This window comes from Doryrhamphus excisus, chromosome 7 (assembly GCF_030265055.1).
Source record: "Doryrhamphus excisus isolate RoL2022-K1 chromosome 7, RoL_Dexc_1.0, whole genome shotgun sequence".
NCBI lineage: Eukaryota > Metazoa > Chordata > Actinopteri > Syngnathiformes > Syngnathidae > Doryrhamphus > Doryrhamphus excisus.
In genome coordinates this window covers 1415978-1441052 of record NC_080472.1, presented here as the reverse complement: position 1 = coordinate 1441052, position 25075 = coordinate 1415978, and the positions used below count along the sequence as shown (strand labels likewise).

Sequence of the window (25075 nt, the reverse complement as noted above, 5' to 3'; positions counted from 1 at the left end):
ATATAAGATTTCCTCTTGTTATAATGCAACTTTTTTTTCTTTGTATTTTGACTTTATTCTTACAAAAATTCTTAATTTTTTTTAGTTCATTCAATTATGAATTTATTCTTGTAAAATTACAACATTATTTCTTGTTAGAATCCAACTTTTTTTTGTCAAATTTATTTTGTTTTTTCTACATTTTTGCCGCTGTTTCTTTTTTAAAACAATATTTCACAATATTATTACTTCAAAAATTTAATAGTTCTGCTTCATGTTTTTGTCTCATAATATTTTGACTTTATTCTTAAAAAAATTCTGCTGTTTTTTTTTTATTTCTGCTTCCATTTTACTATTATTATTATTATTATTATTATTATTACTACTACTACTATTTCAACTTTCTGTTTGTAAACGTTTGTGAAATTATGACTTTATTATTACTTTTATTTAATTTTTACAACCTCCTTTTGTTCATAATTTTATGACTTAATTTTTTTTCTTTCATATTCCAACTACAGTATATGCTACTAAAATTATATATTTTTTAATTCATTAAATTATGAATTTATTCTTGTAAAATTACAATATTTACTTTTTTTATTATAACTTTTTTTGTCAAATTTCTTTTGTTTTTTCCACATTTTTGCTGCTGTTTTTTTTTAAAACAATATTTCACAATATTATTACTTCAAAAATTTAATAGTTCCACTTCATGCTTTTGTCTCATAATATTTTGACTTTATTCTTAAAAAAATCTCCCTTTGTTCATAATTTTATGACTTAATTTTTTTTCTTTCATATTCCAACTACAGTATATGCTACTAAAATTATATATTTTTAATTCATTCAATTGGGAATTTATTCTTGTAAAATTACAATATTTACTTTTTTTATTACAACTTTTTTTGTCAAATTTCTTTAGTTTTTTCCACATTTTTGCTGCTGTTTTTTTTAAAAACAATATTTCACAATATTATTACTTCCAAAATTTAATAGTTCCGCTTCATGCTTTTGTCTCATAATATTTTGACTTTATTCTTAAAAAAATCTCCTTTTGTTCATAATTTTATGACTTAATTTTTTTTCTTTCATATTCCAACTACAGTATATGCTACTAAAATTATATATTTTTAATTCATTAATTCAAGTATTCATTCAATGTATGTATTTATTCTTGTAAAATTACAATATTACTTCTTTTTTTGTCAAATTTCTTTTGTTTTTTTTCCACATTTTGCTGTTTTTTAAACAATATTTAACAACATGATTACTTTAAATTTAATAGTACACTTCATGTTTTTGTCTCATAATATTTTGACTTTATTTTTTATTTTTTTTCTTGTGCTCGGGGCCAATAAAAAAACAGCCACATCCAAATATGGCCCACATGCCACAGTTTGGACACCCGTGTCAGTAAATTTTGCAAGTAAATGCAACGTATAATCGGATGTTGAATAAACTAATTTGTGATTAATCGTTTGCCTTTCCTGTTTTGAAGTCATATGCTTGTTGCCAAAGTTACCAAAACATTGTTGCTAGCACGCAACAAAAGATTTGTTCAGTGCTATTTATCATCATAAATCTATTATATTTTCAATTCATCTTAGGGCGAGAGGTGGGGGTACACCCTGGACGCTTTAGAACGGCTTCTTTCACGCAGAGCCAGATAACTATTAACCTACGAAAGAACAGGAAGAACATTTTGTTACGACGGCTGTTACATCATCTTCCACCCCTCCCTGTGGAATTGGACTCCGACTCTGGTCATGGTGATGCTTTTTTTTTTGTTTCATTTCAAACATGTGTAACACAATTACGATCGGGAGCAGAATAGGCTTACATAATTCCATATGTCCAAAAAAGGGTAAATATAATATATAACATATATATAATATAATATAAAACATATAGAAATATATTTACAACATAAAAATAAACTAAGTACTATAATGCTTAAAATGCAAAAAAAAAAAAAAAAATTAAAATAAATAATATAAACAACTTTGGTCCCGGTATTGATCCCTGTGGTACGCCACAAACCGTCACCATAATGTGTGTTTTCTCAGCTCCTAAGCAGTTTAAGCAGCTTATCACCCAATTCAAAACCACTCCAAAAAATATAGTAAAAAAAAAAAAATCTGCAGTAGGAAATTGAAAAAAATATTAAGAGGAGAAAAAAAATTGTAATTTAATGAAAAAAATAAAAAACAAAAAATTTAGTTTTTTTTCTAAAATGAAGTTGCAGAAAGTCACAGGAGTAAAGTCAAAGTATTCACGGGAACAAAGTCGTAATTACGAGAAAAAAATGTACAATAAGAGAGTTGTAATAGTTATTAAAATATTTATTTTAAAAAATCCATCAGAAATGTAAAAAAAAAAACATCTGAAATCTTATGAAATAAAGGCAAAATATTGTCAAAATTGCAAGATAAAAATATCCAATATTATATATATGTATATAATATATATTATATAATATATATATATTATATTATATATATCCACCAGAGGGAGGAGCCCACAGGGAGGCTGATATCATTGCAGTACTCCGATTTTTCCTCCCACATTCCAAAAAAAACATGCTAGGTTAATTAGCGACTCCAAATTATCCATAGGTATGAATGTGAGTGTGAATGGTTGTTTGTCTATATGTGCCCTGTGATTGGCTGGCTCGCCCGAAGACAGCTGGGATAGGCTCCAGCAACCCCCCTTGCGACCCTTGTGAGGATAAGCGGTCGAAAATGAATGAATGAATGAATAAACTCGTATCGGTACGTATTGGTTAGGTATTCCTCAGTGTTAAGTTGCTGTGTGATGAATTTAGCGTTCTTAGCTATAAATTTTATCTCGTTATTTTGACTTTTTAGCTCATAATAATGAGTTTCTTACCTCAAAATTAAGACTTTTTTTTCACAATTAAGACTTTTTTATGTCATAATAATGACTTATATGTATATTATATTTGTTTTTCTTTCAGTAGCGAAGAGAGAAGGAGTTCTTATGCATTGACATTGAAATGTTTGAATTAATATTCATATGGTCGGTGCCGGGAATGTATCTCATTTGGGAAAATTGTCGAACAGGAATATAAAAATGAATAAACAAAGAAATAAATGTATGATGATGCAAATATTGACTCATCATATCAGTTCCCATATTAATAATAATTTCAGGTGATGAAGATACTCGTGATCCCAAGATATTTCTGTGCTTCCATATACAAGTTTTGGAAAGATTTATTAGGTCTGGGGTCTGGCGTGGGACAACCTGACAGGACTAGAACGGAGCCAGACCGTCTGTCTTTGGAATTCCTCAAGTGAAAAGAATTTAGAGCTTCTCTGCCCTCTAGTGTCCCAAAATCTGGAGTCCAATTTCCGTGCTCATAAAAGGGTTGCTATGAAAAGAAACAAATACTACGAAAATTATTCTGTGATTAATATCTTAATTATTAATATATCTTTCATATAGAAGTAAATGGAGGGAGTGTATTGTGTGTGTTGTGGATCCTGTGGACAAATCAGAAACCGAACGCGGTATTCCATTGTTAAGTGCATTTTGGAAAAATTTAACTTTTACAACTTTTTGTTCATAATTTTTATGACTTAAAAAAATTATTTCATATTCTAATTACAGTATATGCTACTAAAATTATATATTTTTTCTTTCTCATTCAATTATGAATTTATTCTTGCAAAATTACAATATTTACTTTTTTATTTTTGTTTTTTTAACAATATTTTCACAATATTATTACTTCAAAAATTTAATAGTTCCACTTCATGTTTTTGTCTCATAATATTTTGACTTTATTTGAATTTTTTTTCTTGTGTTCTGGGCCAATAAAAAAAATAGCCACAGCCAAATATGGCCCACATGCCACAGTTTGGACACCCCTGTCAGTTTGGAGATTTTGCAAGTAAATGTTTTTTTTTTTTAAGTTAGGAAGGTATTCTAATATTATGAATTTATTCTAATAATATTAGGACTTAATTTCCATAGTATTATACATTTTTCCTCAACTTTATGTTCCAATTTAACTTTTACAACCTTTTGTTCATAATTTTTATGACTTAAAAAAATTATTTCATATTCCAATTACAGTATATGCTACTAAAATTATATATTTTTTCTTCATTCAATTATGAATTTATTCTTGTAAAATTACAAGTTTTTTTAAGTTGGGAAGTTATTCTTTTTTTTATTTTTTTATTTTGTATTTAATATTATTTTCATTTAATGTTATGATATTATTTTTAATATTATGAATTTATTCTAATAATATTATAACTTAATTTCCTTAGTATTATAAATTTTTCCTCAACTTTATGTTCCAAAAATGGCACCGTTATTTTTTTACTTTTTTTATTACAACTTTTTTTGTCAAATTTCTTTTGTTTTTTTCCACATTTTTGCTGCTGTTTTAAAAAAAATATTTCACAATATTATTACTTTAAAACTATTATTACTTTTCCTCTACTTTATGTTCCAAAGATGGCACCATTATTTCATTCATTTATGAATTTATTCTTGTAAAAGTTTTTTTCAAGTTAGGAAGTTATTCTTTTTTTTATTTATTTTTATTTATTTTCATTTAATATTTATTTTTAATATTATGAATTTATTCTAATTTATTCTAATAATATTATAACTTTTTCCTCAACTTTATGTTGCAAAAATGGCACCATTATTTTTTGTCAAATTTTTAGTGCTACGTTTGTGCTGTTTTGTGCAGTTAAAATGAATGTTTGTGCTGCCTTAATTTTTGAGTTATTAATTATTGTATTGTATTGTAACCTTTTGTTCATAATTTTTATGACCTGAAAAAAAATATTTCAAATTCCAACTACAGTATATGCTACTAAAATTGTAGATTTTTTTCTTCATTCAATTAGTTTTTTTTAAGTTAAGTTATTCTAATATTATGAATTTATTCTAATAATATTAGGACTTCATTTCCTTAGTATTATAAAAAAATGGCACAATTTTTTTGTCAAATTTTTAGTGCTACGTTTGTGCTGTTTTGTGCAGTTAAAATGAATGTTTGTGCGGCCTTTATTTTTGAGTTATTAATTATTGTATTGTATTGTAACCTTTTGTTCATCATTTTTATGACCTGAAAAAAATTATTTCATATTCCAGCTACAGTATATGCTACTAAAATTATAGATTTTTTCTTCATTCAATTATGAATTTATTCTTATAAAATTTATATAATTTTTTTTTTCAAGTTAGGAAGTTATTTTTTTTTCATTTAATATTATGATATTATTTTTAATATTATGAATTTATTCTAATAATATTGGGAGTTAATTTCCTTTGTATTATAAATTTTTTTTTCATTTTTTTCAAAAATGGCACCATTATTTTTTGTCAAATTTTTAGTGCTATGTTTGTGAATGTGGGATTCCATTGTTAAGTGCATTTTGGAAAAATTTAACTTTTACAAACTTTTGTTCATAATTTGTATGACTTTAAAAAATTCTTTCATATTCCAGTTACAGTATATGCTACTAAAATTATTTTAGTTTAAATTAAAATTAAAATTAAAATTAATTAAAAAATTTTTTCATTCAATTATGAATTTATTCTTGTCCAACTTTTTTGGTTGAATTTCTGCTATTTTTTCACATTTTTGCTGCCTTTTTTTGTTAAGCAAGGAATTTATTCCAATATTATGAATTTATTCTAATAATATTAGGACTTAATTTCCATAGTATTATAATTTTTTTTCTCAACTTTATGTTCCAAAAATGGCACCATTATTTTTTGGTTTTCTTAAGATATTATTTTTTTTTATTTTTTTTTATTTTTTTTAATGTCCAAAAGTAGTCAAATTTTTTGTGCAAATCGCAAACGGAACACGGGATTCCATTGTTAACTGCATTTTGGAAAAACTTTGACTTGTTTTCCAAGCCAGAGAGCAATAAAGTCGGAGAATGCTTGGAATGCTCAAGGGCTTCCTACCCCCGGAAACACACCATTAGTTTGAAACCTCTTTGAAATGTTTAACATGGGGGATAACCGCTAACCTGTCAAATGAGCGGATTTGTTCCATATATAGACAAATATTCCCCCCACGCATAGCTTTTCCCTAATCAGGAATCTGGGAATGTCGGCTGCATGTTTTTGAAAGCAACATGGATGAACGTTGGCTTGGAAATACACAAGCGCCATGCATATATATATATATACGTACGTACGTACGTTCTATCAACCTGAGTGATGATCCTGGCTCGGAACGCCAGCTCCCGCATTCCTTCCGCTTCCAACAAAATACCGTCTTGACAGGAACGCTTTTCCATGTCTGTGTTTAGTCTTTGCCCGCATGCCTTTTATTTTCATAAAACGGAAGTGTCGTTATAAAGCAATTAGAATCGATTTTACAGAAATGCTGAGTCAAGCGCTTCCAGTAGGGACTCGAACTAGGATTTCAAGTTCGAATTTTTTTTTTTTAATTGGTCCATAGCACGTTAAAAATATATAATATAACAAGAAACCAGAAAAAAATTAATAGGATTTTTATTAAAAAAAATAAAATCAAAATATTACGTGAAAAATGTACTAATCAAATAATTAAAGTCACAATTTTCAGAAAAATTAGATTGCCAAAAAAATTGATATATTGAATATTAAGTCATAACTACAAGAGTACAATTTGATAGAAGGACATACTGTAGAAACAGTCAAATTTAACCAAAAAAAAAAAAAACATCAGAAATGGAAAAAAACAGTTGAAATTTTAACTGAATAAAGTCAAAATATGAAGAGAAAAAAAAATTACTTTAATAAGAAAAAAAGTCACACTTCGACCAAAATAAACTCATAATATGATGAGGAAAAATAATATTATTTTAGTAGAATAACGTTCAAGTCAGTTGGAACAAAAATAATAATAATATCAGAAATGGAAAAAAGCTGAGATTTTTATGAGAATAAAGTCAAAATATTAAAAGAAAAAAGTTGTACTCTCACAAAAATAAAAGTCACAATTTAAGGAGCATAAACTTCTAATATTATAAGGGAAAATAATGTAATTCAGTAGAATAGAATTGAAATATTAAAGAAAAAAAATTTTTTTTGGTGGGGGATTAGAAAATTGATAAAGTCATAATATTATAGGAATAAAGTCATGATATTACATAATATAACATTTACAAAAAGAAAGGTGAAAACTCCCCCCAAAAAACAAAATAAAGTCAGAATTTCTGGAAAATTTGGCTGGGTGGGAAAAGTATTATGGAAATAAATTAAAAATAAAAATAAAAAAAATAATAAAAATAAATAAATAAATAAGAATAAAAAAATAAATGACAAAAGTCATAATTACAAGAAGGCTCACAAGCACAAGAAGATCAAGAAAGTGTGAATTCTAGAAATAACTCATGGCAAAACAAGAAGGTGGTGTCCGAGTGGATCTCGCTGTGTTTTCAGTCAAGGTAAAATTAACATTAAATTTCAATTTTCCATTTTTCATTTGTCATAGACTTACGTGATTTTTCTTGGGAAAAATTACTTCAGTCAACGTCCGATTTATGTCGCTAACTGTGGAACTACGTACATTTCCCATACAAGACAGGTGTGAGAATCTAACTCACCATTAAAGATGGAGTGAAGAAATGTCACCGTGACACGGACTCCACGCGAACTGACATTCAGAGAAAAAAAAAAAAAAGAGGATGACGCATCAGCTTTGGTGTTGAATGATGGACAGAAGTAGCGTACCGGGAAAAGGAAGTGGAGGAGGAAAGTTTCGGCATGTGTGCCTGATGCAGCCACAAAATATCTGGGAATTAGGGAATACAACTGAATATGCAACTCTTCTGTTTTTGTTTTATTAATTAACACAAAATATGTTTTTTTGAAACTTTTACATGCAGTAAAATAATGTAAAATTTCCTATAAAGACACAATATGGAAGCGAGATCAACCACCTTCTTGTTTTGACATGAGTTATTTGTATGTTCCCTGTCTGGGCTACCTGCAATTGGTCCTGCTCTCTTGCATCCTGGCATCGAACCTTAAAGCTCTCGAGACCGACCGTGACGAGTTATTTCCCAAATTTAATAGTCTTTCTCACTTCAATAAACTACAATGCGCAGATCAAGAGTAAAATATCAATACTTCCGATCACAGCTATTGGAAAAAAAACAGTTGAAATTTTAACTGAATAAAGTCAAAATATGAAGAGAAAAAAAAATTACTTTAACAAGAAAAAAAGTCGCACTTCAACCAAAATAAACTCATAATATGATGAGGAAAAATAATATCATTTTAGTAGGATAGAGTCCAAGTCAGTGGGAAAAAAAAATAATAATATCGAAATGGAAAAAAGCTCAGATTTGTATGAGAATAAAGTCAAAATATTAAAAAAAAAAAAGTTATAATCTAACAAAAACAAAAGTCACAATTTAATAAGCATAAACCTCTAATATTATAAGGGAAAATAATGTAATTCAGTAGAATAGAATTGAAATATTAAAGAATTTTTTTTTTGGCGGGGGATTAGAAAATTGATAAAGTTATAATATTATTGGAATAAAGTCATAATATTACATAATATAACATTTACAAAAAGAAAGGTGAAAACTCCCCCCAAAAAACAAAATAAAGTCAGAATTTCTGGAAAATTTGGCTGGGTGGGAAAAGTATTATGGAAATCAATTAAAAATAAAAATAATAAAAATAAAAAATATTTTATTATTATTATATTTTTATTAAATATATATCTGTCTGGGCTACCTGCAATTGGTCCTGCTCTCTTGCATCCTGGCATCGAACCTTAAAGCTCTCGAGACCGACCGTGACAAGTTATTTCCCAAATTTAATAGTCTTTCTCACTTCAATAAACTACAATGTGCAGATCAATAGTAAAATATCAAGAATTACTTTTTTTTTAAATAAAGTTGTAATTTTATGAGAAATAAACAAAAAAAATGAAAATTAGGTTGTGGAAAAAGTTATAATGTTACAAGAAGCAAGAAATGGTTGGAAAATGTCGAAAAAAATGTAGAAAAAAACATCAATAATTTTATTAGGATGAAGTCAAATTATTCGGAGGAAAAAGTTGACAATAAATTCATAATATTATGGAAAAAATGAGCATACATTTATTTTATATTTTTGTAAAATGTCATAGTGTTAAGAAAAACAATTAAATAATAATAATAAATAAAGTTGTCATTTTTAAATAATGACAATAATGACTCACACGGCAGGGACCAAGTTTTGAAGTTATCCAGGTTTATTCATCCGTTCATTTATTTTCTGCCGAATTTTCTATTCCGGTTGTCTTCAAGTCTGTTTCTACCTTTTTTTGTTCTTTAGTAATAGTAGCATAGGTAAGTTTCAGGAAAATATCAGTTCCCGACTACCACAAAGAATATTGTGTTCTATGGCTATATAGTATGCATGTAACCTACCAAAAAAAAATTAGACTACCGTATTTCATCAGAAAAATAAGTCTCTTTCCACCTGTTTTTGTTCTTTAGTAATAAAAGCATAGGTAAGTTTCAGGAAAATATCAGTTCCCGACTAGTACACTGAATATTGTGTTCTATGGCTATATACGTATGCATGTAACCTACCAAAAGAAAATTAACTTCCGTATTTCATCAGAAATACAAGTTTGTTTTTACCTTTTTTTTGTTCTTTAGTAATAAAAGCATAGGTAAGTTTCAGGAAAATATCAGTTCCCGACTACCACAAAGAATATTGTCTTCTATGGCTATATATGTATGCATGTAACCTACCAAAAAAAAATTAGACTTCCGTATTTCATCAGAAAAACAATTTTTTTTTTTACCTTTTTTTTGTTCTTTAGTAATAAAAGCATAGGTAAGTTTCAGGAAAATATCAGTTCCCGACTACCACAAGGAATATTGTGTTCTATGGCTATATACGTATGCATGTAATCTACCAAAAAGAAAAATTGACTTCCGTATTTCATCAGAAAAACAAGTTTGTTTTTACCTTTTTTTTGTTCTTTAGTAATAAAAGCATAGGTAAGTTTCAGGAAAATATCAGTTCCCGACTACTACCACAAAGAATATTGTGTTCTATGGCTATATACGTATGCATGTAACCGACCAAAAAAAAATTAGACTACCGTATTTCATCAGAAAAACAATTTTTTTTTACCTTTTTTTTGTTCTTTAGTAATAAAAGCATAGGTAAGTTTCAAGAAAATATCAGTTCCTAACTAGCACATAGAATATTTTGTTCTATGGCTATATACGTATGTATGTAACCTACCAAAAAAAAATTTGACTTCCGTATTTCATCAGAAAAACAAGTTTGTTTTTACCTTTTTTTTGTTCTTTAGTAATAAGAGCATAGGTAAGTTTCAGGAAAATATCAGTTCCCGACTACCACAAAGAATATTGTGTTCTATGGCTATATACGTATGCATGTAACATACCAAAAAAAAATTAGACTTCCGTATTTCATCAGAAAAACAATTTTTTTTTACCTTTTTTTTGTTCTTTACTAATAAAAGCATAGGTAAGTTTCAGGAAAATATCAGTTCCCGACTATCACAAAGAATATTGTGTCTATAGCTATCTAGTATGCATGTAACCTACCAAAAAAAAAATTGACTTCCGTATTTCATCAGAAAAATAAGTCTCTTTCCACATGTTTTTGTTCTTTAGTAATAAAAGCATAGGTAAGTTTCAGGAAAATATCAGTTCCCGACTATCACAAAGAATATTGTTTTCTATGGCTATATAGTATGCATGTAACCTACCAAAAAAAAATTAGACTTCTGTATTTTATCAGAAAAACAACCTTTTTTTTTGTTCTTAAGTAATAAAAGCATAGGTAAGTTTCAGGAAAATATCAGTTCCCAACTATTACAAAGAATATTGTGTTTTATGGCTATATATGTATGCATGTAACATACCAAAAAAAAATTAGACTTCCATATTTCATCAGAAAAACAAGTTTGTTTTTACCTTTTTTTTGTTCTTTAGTAATAAAAGCATAGGTAAGTTTCAGGAAAATATCAGTTTCCGACTATCACAAAAAATAGCCTCGGAGCAGTCGGAATTTTTAATCAACCAAAAACATGGCCGCCTACAGTGCGAGGCTTTATTCGGTGGTCAATGCGCTCGTATTCATCATCGCAAGCGAGTACGACTGATGGTAGCGGTAACTGAATCGGTTAATTGATTTATTAATAGCAGTCGGCGTTAGCGATGGCGTCCGCGCCTTTTGGTCGGGTGAAGTAGTGACTCACATCTTGTTGTTGACATGGAGACCAAAAATAGCCGAGAAATGGAAGAGGACATTCAGTTTACCCTTGAGACTTTTGCATGATGGTGAAGAAAATGGGGAGAGAAAGACGGACCGAGAGAAGAAAACACAAAGAAAGAGAAGCGTCGACGAGAGGATGACGGTTTGTGTTGCATAAGGCGACGGTGAATCATGACAGCTAATAGAAAATCTTTTTTTTTTTTTTTTTTCCGACAGAGGTAATGGGTTAACTCGACAAGGTCGAGAAATGAAATGAGGCGCAAATAAGAAAAGACCGACTTTATGCAATTGCATATCAAGTTCATACATGAACTCTCCAAAGGTCACGCGGTGTTTTGAAATCCTTGTACCGCAGCTTGTTACTCTATATTTATTCATAAGAACTCACGTTATTATGTGGAACAGTCCGTATTTCATCAGAAAAAATAGTTTGTTTCTAACTTTTTTTTTGTTTTTTACTAATAAGAGCATCAGTAAGTTTCAGGAAAATATCAGTTCCCAACTATCACAAAGAATATTGCGTCTATGGCTATATACGTATGCATGTAACCGACCAAAAACAAATTAGACTTTCTTATTTCATCAGAAAAACAAGTCTGTTTGCATCTTTGTTTGTTTATTTGTAATAAAAGCATAGGTAAGTTTCAGGAAAATATCAGTTCCCAACTAACACAAAGAATATTGCGTCTATGGCTATATAGTATGCATGTAACCTACCAAAAAAAAAGATTAGACTTCCATATTTCATCAGAAAAACAAGTTTGTCTCTACCTTTTTTTTGTTCTTTAGTAATAAAAGCATAGGTAAGTTTCAGGAAAATATCAGTTCCCAACTAGCGCACAGATTATTTTGTTCTGTGGCTATATTCGTATGCATGTAACCTACCAAAAAAAATTTGACTTCCGTATTTCATCAGAAAAACAAGTTTGTTTCTACCTTTTTTTTTGTTCTTTAGTAATAAGAGCACAAGTAAGTTTCAGGAAAATATCAGTTCCCGACTAACACAAAGAATATTGTGTCTATGGCTATATACGTATGCATGTAACCTACCAAAAAAAAGATTAGACTTCCGTATTTCATCATAAAAACAAGTTTTTTTTACCTTTTTTTTTGTTCTTTAGTAATAAAAGCATAGGTAAGTTTCAGGAAAATATCAGTTCCCAACTATCACAAAGAATATTGTGTCTATTGCTATATACTTATGCATGTAACCGACCAAAAAAAAGATTAGACTCCTGTATTTCATCAGAAAAACAGTTTGTTTCTTCCTTTTTTCTTGTTCTTTAGTAATAAAAGCATAGGTAAGTTTCAGGAAAATATCAGTTCCCAACTAACACAAAGAATATTGTGTCTATGGCTATATACGTATGCATGTAACCTACCAAAAAAAAGATTAGACTTCCTTATTTCATCAGAAAAACAAGTCTGTTTGCATCTTTGTTTGTTTATTTGTAATAAAAGCATAGGTAAGTTTCAGGAAAATATCAGTTCCCGACTATCACAAAGAATATTGTGTCTATGGCTATATACGTATGCATGTAACCTACCAAAAAAAAAGATTAGACTTCCGTATTTCATCAGAAAAACAAGTTTGTCTCTACCTTTTTTTGTTCTTTAGTAATAAAAGCATAGGTAAGTGTCAGGAAAATATCAGTTCCCAACTAGCGCACAGATTATTTTGTTCTGTGGCTATATTCGTATGTGTGTAACCTACCAAAAAAAAATTAGACTCCCGTATTTCATCAGAAAAATAAGTCTCTTTCATCAGAAAAAACAGTTTGTTTCTAGCTTTTTTCTTGTTCTTTACTAATAAGAGCATAGGTAAGTTTCAGGAAAATATCAGTTCCCGACTATCACAAAGAATATTGTGTTCTGTGGCTATATACGTATGCATGTAACCTACCAAAAAAAAAATTAGACTTCCTTATTTCATCAGAAAAACAAGTCTGTTTGCACCTTTGTTTGTTCATTTGTAATAAAAGCATAGGTAAGTTTCAGGAAAATATCAGTTCCCAACTAACACACAGAATATTGCGTCTATGGCTATATACGTATGCATGTAACCTACCAAAAAAAAGATTAGACTTCCGTATTTCATCATAAAAACAAGTTTGTTTTTACCTTTTTTTGTTCTTTAGTAATAAAAGCATAGGTAAGTTTCAGGAAAATATCAGTTCCCGACTATCACAAAGAATATTGTGTCTATGGCTATATAATATGCATATAACCTACCAAAAAAAAGCTTAGACTCTCGCATTTCAACAGAAAAACAAGTCTCTTTCCACCTGTTTTTGTTCTTTAGTAATAAAAGCACAAGTAAGTTTCAGGAAAATTTCAGTTCCTGACTATCACAAAGAATATTGTGTCTATGGCTATATACGTATGCATGTAACCGACCAAAAAAAGATTAGACTGCCATATTTCATCAGAAAAACAAGTCTGTTTCTACCGTTTTAGTTCTTAGTTCTTACTTCTTTGCTTTCTGGAAGGGATTAATTTGATTGACATTATTTCTCATGGGAAAATTTGAAGGCATATTTTTCGGACCAAAAACCGTGCATTTTAACTCCGTTCTTCCATACTCACATTATTTTTCTCTTTCTCGCCAAAACCCTGCAGACTTTTGAGGGCGCACAAAAGAAAAGCAGTCCATTTTTTTCTGGCGTTCCATCAACTGGAAATGTAGTTTCAGGATGTGTTGGACCTCGCCGTCAGCGGGACTTTATTGAAAGGTTGAAGATTTTCTTTCTTTCATAAGACAGCCTGCCGCTAGCCAGCACAAATACTCTAATATGTGTTTTCTCTACACTGTGTACTTCAATTATTATGTTTTTGGGAGTGTTTGGGCACAGTTTCACACTGGGGTGCTCTTGGATGAAAAGTGCCCGTATTTAAATGTGTCACTTTTTTTGTGTGGTTTTTGCTTCTAGACCAGGGGTCAGCAACCCGCGGCTCCAGAGCCGCATGTGGCTCTCCAGCCTCTTTGTTGCGGCTCCCTTTGCAATGCTTGAATATTTTTTAGCACCCGTGTGGTGAAAATGCACGTCTTTGTTATGAGTTTACAAAAATCCAACTTTGTGTGAGACCATGAATGCATCCTGACTGAGTTCTGACTGGTGACTGAATGAGCATGAAGCGAAATGAGAAGGGAAATGAGTAATACTTTGAGTTATTAATTATTATTAATGAGTTATTTGACGATTCTAAAAAATAAATTAGAGCTCATTTAAAAACAAAAGTTTATCTCCAGTACTAGCAAGAGTACTCCAACTCGTCTTTTTTTTTCCCTCCAATGTTGTTTTAAACATACAACGTTTTGCGGCTCCAGGCTATTTTTCTTTAGTGGGCAAGTGGGTGAAATGGCTCTTTTCATAGTAAAGGTTGCCGACCCCTGTTCTAGACACAAACGAGTGTCTGTTGGTGACGACGTGAGAGTCATTACTATTTGTTTACATCAGCAGTGTAGTTGCTAGGTAGGTTGGAAAGATGTTCACTTCCAAATATACCAATGTTACGATGTTTCACTGGGATTGGTGCCCAATTCCAATGTAATGTTTCTATCTACAGGAGGGATTATCAACGGGTGGCTCGCAAACCCAACAATGGAAAGAGTGTGGGCCTGAAATGACACACAGCTGCAGATACCTGCTAGAGACGAGCGTGCCATACATATGTGTTGCCAAGGGGGACTCCGCCTCAAAAGTTAGCGTTATGTAAGCAGCTATTTATGCTAGGAGTCCACTGGGCCGGCGCCAGTTGGTGCCAGTTGGTGCCAGTTCGCGCCAAAGATTATGCCGGGGGATTTCGTCTCAAAAGGTAGCGCTCCGTCGGCAGCTACTTATGCTAGGAGTCCACTGGGCCGGCGCCATTTGGTGCCAGTTTGCGCCAGTTGGTGCCAATTCGCCCCCCGGCCGTCTATCCATCCATCCCTCCATCCATCCCTCTGTCCATCGTCCATCCATCCCTCCATCCATCCCTCTGTCCATCCATCCATCCATCCCTCCGTCCATCCCTCTGTCCATCCATCCCTCCGTCCATCCCTCCGTCCATCCCTCTGTCCATCCATCCATCCCTCCGTCCATCCATCCGTCCATCCATCCCTTCGTCCATCCCTCTGTCCATCCATTCGTCCCTCCATCCATACCTCTGTCCATACCTCTGTCCATCCATCCATCCATCCCTCTGTCCATCCATCCCTCTGTCCATCCCTCTGTCCATCCATCCATCCATCCCTCTGTCCATCCCTCCATCCATCCATCCGTCCATCCATCCCTTCGTCCATCCCTCTGTCCATCCATTTGTCCCTCCACCCCTCCCTCCGTCCATCCATCCCTCCGTCCATCCCTCTGTCCATCCATCCATCCATCCCTCCGTCCATCATCCATCCATCCATCCATCCATCCATCCATCCATCCCTTTGTCCATCCATCCATCTATCCCTCTGACCATCATCCATCCATCCATTCATCCCTTCTTCATGCTCATGAAGATAAGCAGTAGAAAATTAATGAATAAACTTGAAAATTTGAAATAAAATTTTGAAAAAAAAATGAAAAAACAGAAATAACTTTTATTGCAAATCTTGTATTCCCGACTCCTGTTTCCTTACTAAATATGTAACAGGATGTATCATTTTCTCAGCGTTTTTCGTTGTGGTACCGGGACATAACTCCCCATGAATCAATTCCAGCAGTATAAAACTTTATTTTTCCTTTTAAATAAAAGCCCTTGGACCTTGGCTGGGACGGTTATTTGCAAAGTGAGGGTTTGTGTGATAATAACATGAAATAAGCCGTCTGCGGTCACGGTGCTCACCTTCTTCTACAACAGCCTTGGACCGTCTTTTCCAGAATGGAATAAAAGATTCTTTTGTCTGATAGCGAAAATAAGGAGCATCTCAGGTAAAAAAAAAAAGATGACTGCGGTCAGGCTGCAAAACGAATGAAATGTAGACTTCATTGCCGTTTCAAGGTAATGAAGTGCTTGTCATTTTTCGTATTATATATATATATATATAAATAACCATTTTGGAGCCAGTGAAAGGAGCTTTTGAGGACATACGGAGAACTGCCGCGATTCAGGTCTCGATGTGTTGTTGCGTCTCATTCACACCAATTTCATGTCTCCCGACTGAGAGACTATTAAACCGTTCAACCTCCAGTCGGAACTGAATATGAAATGATGATAAAATGAATGAACCAATGAATTATGTTCAATATTTCAAGTCAATTAGCATAATAAGGTTTATGTTGGCTGCACGGCGGTCGAGTGGTTAGCGCGCAGACCTCACAGCTAGGAGACCAGGGTTCGATTCCACCCTATAGTATATATATATATATATATATATATATATATATATATATATATATATATATATATATATATATATATATACGATATAAAAAATTCAAAATAATATTTTTTTATTCTTTTAATTATTTTTTATTTTGTACAAAATAAAAACAAAATAATAAAAATAAAATATATATATATGTATATATAAATTTTTTATTTTTTTAATTATTTTTTATTTTGTACAAAATAAAAACAAAATAATAAAAATAATATATATATATATGTATATATACATTTTTTATTTTTGTAATTATTTTTTATTTTGTACAAAATAAATACAAAATAATAATAAATAATTATATATATATATATATATATAATTTAGTCGGAACTGAATAGATCTGGAACTGGGATGGGTTTGTACCGACTTACTTACATGGATGAGCCTTGTGGACACGGTGACCCGGAAAATTTCAACTATTAAGCTGACATTCTCATGTTAAACGTTTATTTTGGGATATAATTCCTCGGCAGAAATGGAGGACAAATTGTTCCGAGAAGAATCCCGGCGACTGTGAGGTAACGGCCATCTCTGTGCATGTTCTCACCGTGCATGCGTGGGTCCAAAAACACGCTAGGTTAATTAGCGACTCCAAATTGTCCATAGGTATGAATGTGAGTGTGAATGGTTGTTTGTCTATATGTGCCCTGTGATTGGCTGGCCACCAGTCCAGGGTGTACCCCGCCTCTCGCCCAAAGACAGCTGGGATAGGCTCCAGCACCCCCGCGACCCTTGTGAGGAAAAAGCGGTAGAAAATGAATGAATGAATGAATAATTCATTTTCTACCGCTTATCCTCACCAGGGTCGTGGGGGGGGGGTGCTGGAGCCTATCCCAGCTGTCTTCGGGCGAGCCAGCCAATCACAGGGCACATATAGACAAACAACCATTCACACTCACATTTTATACCTATGGACAATTTGGAGTCGCTAATTAACCTAGCATGTTTTTTTTTGGAATGTGGGAGGAAACCGGAGTACCCGTAGAAACCCCACGCATCCACACAGAGATGACCGAGGGTGGAATTGAACTCGGGTCACCGAGCTGTGAGTTCTGCCTCGCTAACCACTCCTCCACCGTGCAGCCCCTCACAGAGATGGCCGAGGGTATCTCGCTATCAACAAATCTAGCTATCAACAAATTATATAATTAGTGATTTAGCGCTTAGGCCTCACAGCGAGGAGACCCGAGTTCAATTCCAACCTCGGTCAGCTGGGATATGCTCCAGCACCCCGGTAGAAAATTAATGAATTAATCAACAAATTAAAGGCAAAAATTAATTCAGTAATGTTGATAAATGCCATTTGAGATGCTAAAAGAACAAAAAAATTATGAAAATATTGTGATATGAATGAAATTATGGTTAAAAATATAATATAAATTATTTTCTGACTACTACCAATGTAGTACAGTACTGGAGTTTTACAAAAAAAATATGAATATTTTTGAGTGTGAATGGTTCCGGACTGGACCTTGACTCTTTTCCCCCAAATCATCCGCAACGGAGCCCAGGCTCGGGAATGGGGGAGAATTCCGTGGGGGCGGAAGTATGTGAGTGGAAAAAGGAGTGTGAAGCACTAAGAAACTCTAACCACTGTGGGGTAGTGTTTCTCTTCATACCGATTCAGCTTCATTGACTCACTTGAAGTAAACACTTGCTGTTTTTTATTTTGTTACTGCATTTAATACTGCAGTATTCCAAATATAAATAACTGTTAAATCACATAGTAGTATTGTTAGAATGCTTTGCTGTCAAACTCTATTGGCGCATGTCACTCCATTAATGAAATACCAGTAAAGATAGTGGTGAACTGGTTCCTTATTTATAATTGGAATAATACTGTAGAGCAGTTCGTCACAATGTTTTTTTACAGTTATTTGATTTGAAAAAGTACTCTCTACTCCTGTACACTTACAAAACATAAACCTCATTCATTCATTCATTTTCCAATCACAGGGCACATATAGACAAACAACCATTCACACTCACATTCATACCTATGGACAATTTGGAGTCGCTAATTAGCCTAGCATGTTTTTTTTTTGGAATGTGGGAGGAAACCGGAGTACCCGGAGAAAACCCACGCATGCACGGTGGAGAACATGGAAACTCCACACAGAGATGGCCGAGGGTGGAATTGAACCCGGGTTTCCTAGCTGTGAGGTCTGCGTGCTAACCACACGTCCACCGTGCAGCCCGTAAAAAAAAATTAAAAAATTATATATATTTTTTATATTATTATTATTTTGTATTTATTTTGTACAAAATACAAAATAATAAAAAAAATTAAAATTAAAAAATATTATTTTGAATTTTTTTTATATAGTACATATATATAGGGTGGAATTGAACCCTGGTCTCCTAGCTGTGAGGTCTGCGCGCCAACCACTTGACAGCCGTGCAGCCAACATAAATCTTATTATGTTAATTAACTTGAAATATTGAACATGGTGTCGTGGAGCTCAAGAGAACCGGGACACAACGGCACTGCGTCCAACTCGCCTGCCCAATGAGGAGCACTCATTGTCGGACACACTTTGTCCAAAGCACTGCTGGTACCGTGGAGCTCAGGAAAACTTGGACACGAGGGTATTGTGTCCACCTCGCCTGCCCAAGAAGGAGCACTCATTGTCGGACACACTTTGTCAGAGGCACCGCTGGTACCGTGGAAGCTCAGGAGAACCGATATGTGAGGGCACTGCGTCCACCTCGCCTGCCCGAGGAGGAGCACTCATTGTCGGACACACTTTGTCAGAGGCACCGCTGGTACCGTGGAGCTCAGGAAAACCGGGACACAAGGGCACTGCGTCCAACTCGCCTGCCCGATGAGGAGCACTAATTGTCGGACACACTTTGTCAAAAGCACCACTGGTGTCGTGGAGCTCAGAAGAACCGGTACGTGAGGGCACTGCGTCCACCTTGCCTGGCCGAGGAGGAGCACTCATTGTTGGACACACTTTGTCAGAGGCACTGCTGGTACCGTGGAGCTCAGGAAAACCGGGACACAAGGACACTAGGTCCACCTCGCCTGCCCGATGAGGAGCACTAATTGTCGGACACACTTTGTCAAAAGCACCACTGGTGTCGTGGAGCTCAGAAGAACCGGGACACGAGGGCACTGCGTCCAACTCGCCTGCCCGATGAGGAGCACTCATTGTCAGACACACTTTGTCAGAGGCACCGCTGGTACCGTGGAGCTCAGGAGAACCGGGACACAAGGACACTAGGTCCACCTCGCCTGCCCAAGAAGGAGCACTCATTGTCGGACACACTTTATATGAAGCACCGCTGGTGTCGTGGAGCTCAAGAGAAGTAGTAAGCCCTTTGGACTTTTTTAAAACCGGGACACAAGGACACTGTGTCCACCTCGCCTGCCCAAGAAGGAGCACACATTGTCGGACACACTTTGTCAGAGGCACCGGTGGTACCGTGGAGCTCAGAAGTTGTTGGCACAACATCGATAGTGGAAATGTCAAATACAGTAAACCTCGGATGTATCGGATTCAATTGTTCCCACTGGTTTTGTCCGATATAAGCGAAATCCGTTATATGCGTATACCGGAAAATTTTATCCGTTATAAAAAGGCACTTCCTTGACTATGTTTCCAATGTACCTGGACGCGCAGGCAACGCTGCAAACGCTGCAAATGACGTCGTATAGCGGCCTGTCACGATTCGGCGAATCGGAGCGCCACGATGCGGCCATCCGATACTACGTATATGCGAGGGAAATTTAATGGAAATGCATTGGAACGGGACTGGAGATTTTATCCGAAATAGGCGAAATCCGTTATTAAAAAAATCCGATATATGCAATGAATTTTTATTGGAAATGCATTACAGAAAAATCGGTTCTTTTTTTTATCTGTCCGTTGTGAGCGAATTTCCGATATATCCGAGTCCGATATATCCGAGGTTTACTGTAGATACTATTTCAGAGTGCGTTCTGCCATGCATTTTTGACAGAAGATAAGTGAGATTCACATCATACGAAAAACCGAGTCCAACTCGTCAGCAAGTACACACAAGTACATAGTAGCTATGCTAGTATGTATGGTAAAACACTGCATAATATACAGTTAACAATAACATCATTATAGGTTGTCCCATTATAATTGTTACATTTCAGGACTCAACACATTTTATTCTGAAAATGTGCTGCTGTTCTTGTCTCTATTACACAATATTTTTACGAGGATGTCATAAATAAGATAAGATATGCCTTTACTGCGATGGGAGCATTTCCCAGACTTGCAACAACACGCCAAGACTTCTCCTGGAACAATGGCACCCTGTTCTTCTTCAATTAACTTAAAATGAATCATCCTTATTGTCTCAAATGACCAATGAAAGCGATAAATGAACATTTAAGGTTGTTCTCGCTGCTCCCAAAGACACCATGTGGCGGCGAGATCAACCACCACAACGTTACTGTAACTTCATTTTTCATTCATTCATTCATTTTCTACCGCTTTTCCTCACGAGGGTCGCGGGGGTGCTGGAGCCTATCCCAGGTGTCTTCGGACGAGAGGCGGGGTATATACCCTGGACTGTTGGCCAGCCAATCACAGGGCACATATAGACAAACAACCATTCACACTCACATTCATACCTATGGAGAATTTGGAGTCGCTAATTAACCTAGCATGTTTTTTTTTGGAATGTGGGAGGAAACCGGAGTACCCGGAGAAAACCCACGCATGCACACAGAGATGGCAAGAGGGTGGAATTGAACCCGGGTCTCCTAGCTGTGAGGTCTGCGTGCCCGCCACACGTCCGCCGTGCAACCCATAAATAAAAATATGAAAATAAAAAAATATATTTTAAAAATTTATATATATATAATTTTGTATTTATTTCGTACAAAATACAAAATAATTAAAAAAATAAAAATAAAAATATATTATTTTGAATTTTTTATAATATATATATATATATACAAAATACAAAATAATTAAAAAAATAAAAATAAAAATATATTATTTTGATTTTTTTTATAATATATATATATATATACAAAATACAAAATAATTTAAAAAATAAAAATAAAAATATATTATTTTGAATTTTTTACTATATATATATATATATATACAAAATACAAAATAATTAAAAAAAATAATTATACCAGACAGACAGGAAGTGAACAAATTAACAGTAACAGCTACTGTACAGTACTACGCTATGCTATGCAGTATGAGCTATGCTAATATGCTAGCGCTTTGACACAGGAGCTTAAAGCATCAACTTTTTGGATGTCGGCTCCACGATAACAACAAAAAAAAACAACAAAAAAACCTTAAACTATATTAGTAGGAAAGCAGGAAGTGAACAAATATAACAGTTACTGATTGTAAAAGTACCAGATGGAGGGGTAGGATTTAATAAGCTTTGCTTCTTCCTACTCCTTTTGGACACGTGGAACTGGGAACTGATTATGTGATGCATTCAATTGTAATCTGATGCATGTTCAAATGAAATTAAACTATTATCATTATCATAATTTACATGTTTTCCATTGTGTCATTACTGATTTGGCACCGGCATCAATGATGATATAAATGAAACCCACCCATCGTACAAAAAAAACATGAACCGCTCAGAAGTTTTAATATCTAATATATTAATTAATATATTAATAAAATCTAATAAGAAACCACATTAAATTTGTGTTGTAAATGATTTTTTGAATTTTTATTTGAGTTGGATTGAATCGTGAAGAATAAGCTAATTAAAAGCCGAGAAGTACCTGACGTGGGGGGGTTTGTTTTCTCCGAGTTGAACTTCCGGCGGGGCAGGAATGAAGGTGGCTGGAGGAGCACAGTGCAGTGTGACACAACAGGCCGGACCACAGCTCCAGGTTGTTACCGCAGGGTCTTTATATTATTACGAAGAAAGAGAACGGTATCAAGCAAATGGTGGTTTTTACTGGAGGCGAACTACGAACCTTTTTTTTGTATTTTTTTTTAAAATTTTTTTAGCGCTAACAGGCGCCGCTCGGTTTGCGGTTACTTATAATGGGGCAGCAAGGTAGGCTACCGCGGCTGTCGCCAGCAGCAGCGCTAACAACTTTATTTTTACGGACTAATGCCACGTTCAGGCGTTGTATAACCGCCTCTTAGCTAGGTGCAACACTCGTTTTATAAGACAATGGCGGCTTTTTAACACAAATTGCTTATTTAAGGCGCTATTTTTTTTGAAATAACACAACCGCGCGGACGCTTAACTTCGACCATCTCTTCAATGCCCAGCCACCCGCACGAGAGGTCGACGTCGATAGAAACCAACAAAACAAACAAACCCCACTTCCGTCTTTATTATTATTATTAATAATATGCGTTATTATTATCCGAAAATGCGTTCGGGTTTGTTTTGGATGTGTCTCTGGTGCTTCCTTCGCCTCGGAGCCACCGGCCAAGAGCAGTCGACCCCGGCTGTTTGTTCCCCCTCATGCAGCTGCGATGAAGATGGAGGTGCCGACTGCTCCGGGAGGGGATTGACCACCGTGCCGACCGGCCTCAGTGCCTTCACCTACTACCTGTAAGTACCCAGCATATGCCACCCTTAAAACCGGGTATGTTGTTTACTAAAAGATGTGCACCACATTAGCAGATCATGTTTTGGAATAGGGTTGCACACTATTCTGCAAAAAATATTATTCTGTTTTAGAATTGAGGTCAACATTCTATGGGATTATCCCCCCCCCCCCCCCCCCCATGCACATGATGTTAAGGGCTATGTGCATTTCTTTAATTCATTCATTTTATACCGCTTTTCCGCACGTTCGGGTGCTGGAGCCTATCCCAGCTGTCGTCAGGCGAGCCAGCCAATCACAGGGCACATATAGACAAACAACCATTCACACTCACATTCATACCTATGGACAATTTGGAGTCGCTAATTAACCTAGCATGTTTTTGGAATGTGGGAGGAAACCGAAGAAAACCCACGCATGCACGGGGAGAACGTGCAAACGCCACGCAGAGATGGCAGAGGGTGGAATTGAACCCGGGGTCTCCTAGCTGCGCAAACCACACGGCTGCGTGCGGCCCAAAAATTAATTAATTAATTCATTTTCTACTGCTTTTCCTCACGAGGGTCGTGGGGGGTGCTGGAGCCTATCCCAGCTGTCTTCGGGCGAGCCAGCCAATCACAGGGCACATATAGACAAACAACCATTCACACTCACATTCATACCTATGGACAATTTGGAGTCGCTAATTAACCTAGCATGTTTTTTTTTGGGAATGTGGGAGGAAACCGGAGTACTCCACACAGAGATGGTTGCGGGGGGTGCTGGAGCCTATCCCAGCTGTCTTCGGGCGAGCCAGCCAATCACAGGGCACATATAGACAAACAACCATTCACACTCACATTCATACCTATGGACAATTTGGAGTCGCTAATTAACCTAACATGTTTTTTTGGGGGGAATGTGGGAGGAAACCGGAGTACTCCACACAGAGATGGTTGCGGGGGGTGCTGGAGCCTATCTCAGCCGTCTTCGAACGAGAGGCGGGGTACACCCTGGACTGGTGGCCAGCCAATCACAGGGCACATATAGACAAACAACCATTCACACTCACATTTGGAGTCGCTAAGTAACCTAGCATGTTTTTTTTTTGGAATGTGGGAGGAAACCGGAGTACCCGGAAAAAACCCGGGTTTTGCACGGGGAGAACGTGCACACGCCACGCAGAGATGGCAGAGGGTGGAATTGAACCCGGGTCTCCTAGCTGCGCAAACCACACGACCACGTGCAGCCTAAAATAGTTTTTTAAATGAATATATTATTTTATTAATTCATTCATTTATCGTCGCGGGGGTGCTGGAGCGTATCCCAGCTGTCGTCAGGCGAGCCAGCCAATCACAGGGCACATATAGACAAACAACCATTCACACTCACATTCATACCTATGGACAATTTGGAGTCGCTAATTAACCTAGCATGTTTTTTTGGGGGGAATGTGGGAGGAAACCGGAGTACTCCACACAGAGATGGTTGCGGGGGGTGCTGGAGCCTATCCCAGTTGTCTTCGGGCGAGCCAGCCAATCACAGGGCACATATAGACAAACAACCATTCACACTCACATTCATACCTATGGACAATTTGGAGTCGCTAATTAACCTAGCATGTTTTTTTTTGGGAATGTGGGAGGAAACCGGAGTACTCCACACAGAGATGGTTGCGGGGGGTGCTGGAGCCTATCCCAGCTGTCTTTGGGCGAGCCAGCTAATCACAGGGCACATATAGACAAACAACCATTCACACTCACATTTGGAGTCGCTAATTAACCTAGCATGTTTTTTTTTTTTGAATGTGGGAGGAAACCGGAGTACCCGGAAAAAACCCGGGTTTTGCATGGGGAGAACGTGCAAACGCCACGCAGAGATGGCAGAGGGTGGAATTGAACCCGGGTCTCCTAGCTGCGCAAACCACACGACCGCGTGCAGCCTAAAAATAGTTTTTTAAATGAATATAT

General features: G+C 35.0%; 1 protein-coding gene and 1 long non-coding RNA gene across 2 annotated transcripts in view; one reads left to right on the top strand and one right to left on the bottom strand.

Annotated features, from left to right (window-relative positions):
• Positions 1-17567, bottom strand: part of LOC131131971 (uncharacterized) — a 205854-nt gene extending 188287 nt beyond the window's left edge. The window contains exon 1 of the long non-coding RNA XR_009130287.1: positions 17529-17567. This is a non-coding gene — a long non-coding RNA (uncharacterized LOC131131971). The remainder of the gene's footprint in view (positions 1-17528) is intronic.
• A 4789-nt stretch (positions 17568-22356) lies between these two features.
• Positions 22357-25075, top strand: part of lgr4 (leucine-rich repeat containing G protein-coupled receptor 4) — a 46590-nt gene continuing 43871 nt past the window's right edge. The window contains exon 1 of the mRNA XM_058077039.1: positions 22357-23131. Within this exon, the coding sequence (XP_057933022.1) occupies positions 22926-23131 (206 nt within the window). The 5' untranslated portion in view covers positions 22357-22925. The remainder of the gene's footprint in view (positions 23132-25075) is intronic.